This window comes from Fibroporia radiculosa, assembly GCF_000313525.1.
Source record: "Fibroporia radiculosa TFFH 294 genomic supercontigs, scaffold3978, whole genome shotgun sequence".
NCBI lineage: Eukaryota > Fungi > Basidiomycota > Agaricomycetes > Polyporales > Fibroporiaceae > Fibroporia > Fibroporia radiculosa.
The window spans coordinates 1-2,760 of NW_012133702.1; the positions used below are offsets into that span (position 1 = coordinate 1).

Consider the following 2,760-nt stretch of genomic DNA (forward strand, 5'->3'; position numbering starts at 1 on the left):
TCATGGCCACCCTCCCTATGGACGTCGCTATAGCGTACAGCCCAGAAGATCTCCATTCCGTGGCAGAAAGAGACGAGTTGGAGGACATTGCTACAGTTGGAGCAGGTGAGTAGCCTCCCCTCTGCTGTGTGTAGGTTTGTTGAGTGGAGTGCAGAGCAGAATGTGCAACGATCGTGCTGGGACGTATCCATCACCGAGCGGATGGTTAGCCAACTATGGGACATTTGCCCCTTGGTTTCGAGACAACTTCCGATAGAATTATGGGAGCACATAATCGATTTCTTCGCGGATGACGATTACGGCGATAGGGACGACTACGACATGCGACAACTTGGCCAGGTGTGTCGTGGATGGTATGCCCGATGTCGCTTCCACCATTATGAAAGACTCTATATGTGGTACATGGATAGGAGGGAGGTGTATCGCCTGATAAATTCACTGGTCGAGCACCCCGACCGATGCAGTGCGATCAAAACAGTCTGGATCGGTATTGAAGACCAGTCGATTGGCCCCTTTGGGTCATTTGCTGTGCGCATGGTGCAGAAGCTGCCCCGAGTCGAATTTCTCAGACTCTGGTGTTGGAACTGGGAGAGTGGGCAACTGCATGCCCAGGCTTTCCTTCATATCACTCTCACATTTGGGTCGGTGACCAGGCTCCAACTCTTTGAGGTGATCTTCCCGTCTGCGGTTGTGTTTGGGCGACTTATGCGTGCGCTCCCCCGCCTCTCCTTCCTCGAGTGCATTGGAGTGCAATTCAAGCATGGCTGCCATGTCACAGGTGCGGTGCGAGTGCCAGGCACCCTCCGACTCGACGCCGCCGATCTGGACCACAGCGATGACGTGTTTGACTTCCTTGCGTCGATCGGCGCCCACATTCGGCATCTCACCTGCTATGGAACCGACTGGAAGAAGCTGCCGGAGCTGTTCGCTGTGACCGCCGAGTCGCTCTTGTCCCTCCAGGTTGGGTATTCTTCCGACGGTACGTGGTGGAGGTGACATCATCCAGTATCTGCTGACGATATTCCCCAGCCCCTTCAATCGATCTGACGCCCACTGTCAACTTGCGTGTTTTGGTCCTCGATGGCTATCTCAAAGACATTCCCCAGGCAGCCGGTTTCCTGTCTCGCACATCTTTGCCCAACCTAGTTGAGCTTACCATCAAGTCGTGGGCAACCCTATTCAAGGATGGGACACTGGACATTGTCCAGGATGAATTGAATAGCATCGACAACGACTCTTTTGCACAGATGGACCGCGTCCTCTCCAGCCGTCAATTTCCTGCTCTCCGAAAAGTCACGTTTCTCTTTCATTGCGATTTAGAGAGGTCCGACGTGCTGAACGTCATATCCGAAGGCACCTGGCGCACCCTGCTCTCGTCAAGGCTTCCAGCCCTCGATGCCAGTGGCCGCCTTCTGTAAGTTGTCTATCCCCATTGCGGACTGTATCTACACTTATGTATCACATCAACTGACTGTTTCCCTTATTCTAGGACTCCCGTGATGGTTGAAATCTATCAGCTTTGAGTCTGGTAGGCTACAAGTGGTCCCCACACCCCATGCCTGTACAACCCATCACATCCCCCACAACTCCCAGCTTCTTTCCTACTGGCATGCGTTTCTCTGTGCAACTCCTCTCACCTTTCTGCAACTTGACGTCGGTTCAAGATTCACGGTCTGCAGGGTACATTGTATCCATAGGCCTCGGAACTCCCAATGCAGAGACGAGCTCCTCGCGCAAATACGTGCGTAGGCACTTTATCTACAGCACCATCCGACCGTGCAACACGACTCGCTTCAGCCCACGAAGAGCAACCCTGCAGAATGCACCCTCTTCTCACTCGACGCAAACCGCAAGGTCATCCCCAGCATCACCTCCAGTAGACTCGTAAAATGACGGATGCCATCGCTGCGTGTGTTGCGACGACGGTCGAAGTTGCTAGTATCCGTGCACGATGTAGCTTCCTCGGTGCAGACTAGACACAAATCGTTACGCTGTAGCTGCGTCTGATATAAATCTCAGCAGAGCTTCCCCGGTTGGTATTCCCATCGCTCGTGCTCCCGGTACATGCGTTTTCGACGCTCTCGACGAGGTCATGCCCAGATAGCACATCTGTCTTCGACGTCGCAAGACGACATTCTCAGCTCACTAGGAGCTTGTTGTCCGTGATGCTTCAATGACGTCGTTGATGTAAACGAGATTTAAGAATGTCGGGGAAGGCCTACGAGTGGCGTCTTGAGCGCGAGTTGGGGCAGGTAAGAGACGGCCCCGCCACTTCCTTTCTCGGATGCTGTGCACTTTTCCAGCGGGTGACGTTTGCCTAGAGGCTCTCTCCAGGTTGTACGCAGACATACCTGTCTATGTTTGACAAGCTAGTATAAATTGAACATCCCCGGGATGTCCACGACACGTCCCATGCACGTCCTCGCTCTCCGGTGACACTGCCGGTCCACCGCCCTCGTCCACCCTCGTACATAAAGCATGGGCACCGGAGACAGTTTGATACTACCTCCTGGAATGTCCGAGTTACCAGGCCCCAAGAGCGAGGTTGCAACAAGAAATAGGTTGTGCGGCGCACTCCATAAGGACCCTCCTGACGAACCCGAAGGCCTTCAAGGCACTGTTCCAATACATACACGCGACAGGCAGATTTGAAGACACGTTTGGAAGAATGGACTTGACACGCAAAGTGAAGTAAATTACACATCCCGAAGCACCCAAACTGACATGAGCACACAGCGGCACGCCCAGGGCATGCCACGA

At 53.7% G+C, this 2,760-nt stretch overlaps 1 protein-coding gene across 1 annotated transcript; it reads left to right on the forward strand.

Moving 5' to 3' along the window:
• Positions 1-17: 17 nt before the first annotated feature.
• Positions 18-1,523, forward strand: FIBRA_08863 (uncharacterized protein; the record flags this gene model as incomplete). Its single annotated transcript, XM_012330478.1, has 4 exons — positions 18-105; positions 155-979; positions 1,030-1,414; positions 1,490-1,523. The coding sequence occupies 4 exons, from the start codon at positions 18-20 to the stop codon at positions 1,521-1,523; spliced, it is 1,332 nt and encodes a 443-aa protein (XP_012185868.1).
• Positions 1,524-2,760: the final 1,237 nt, after the last annotated feature.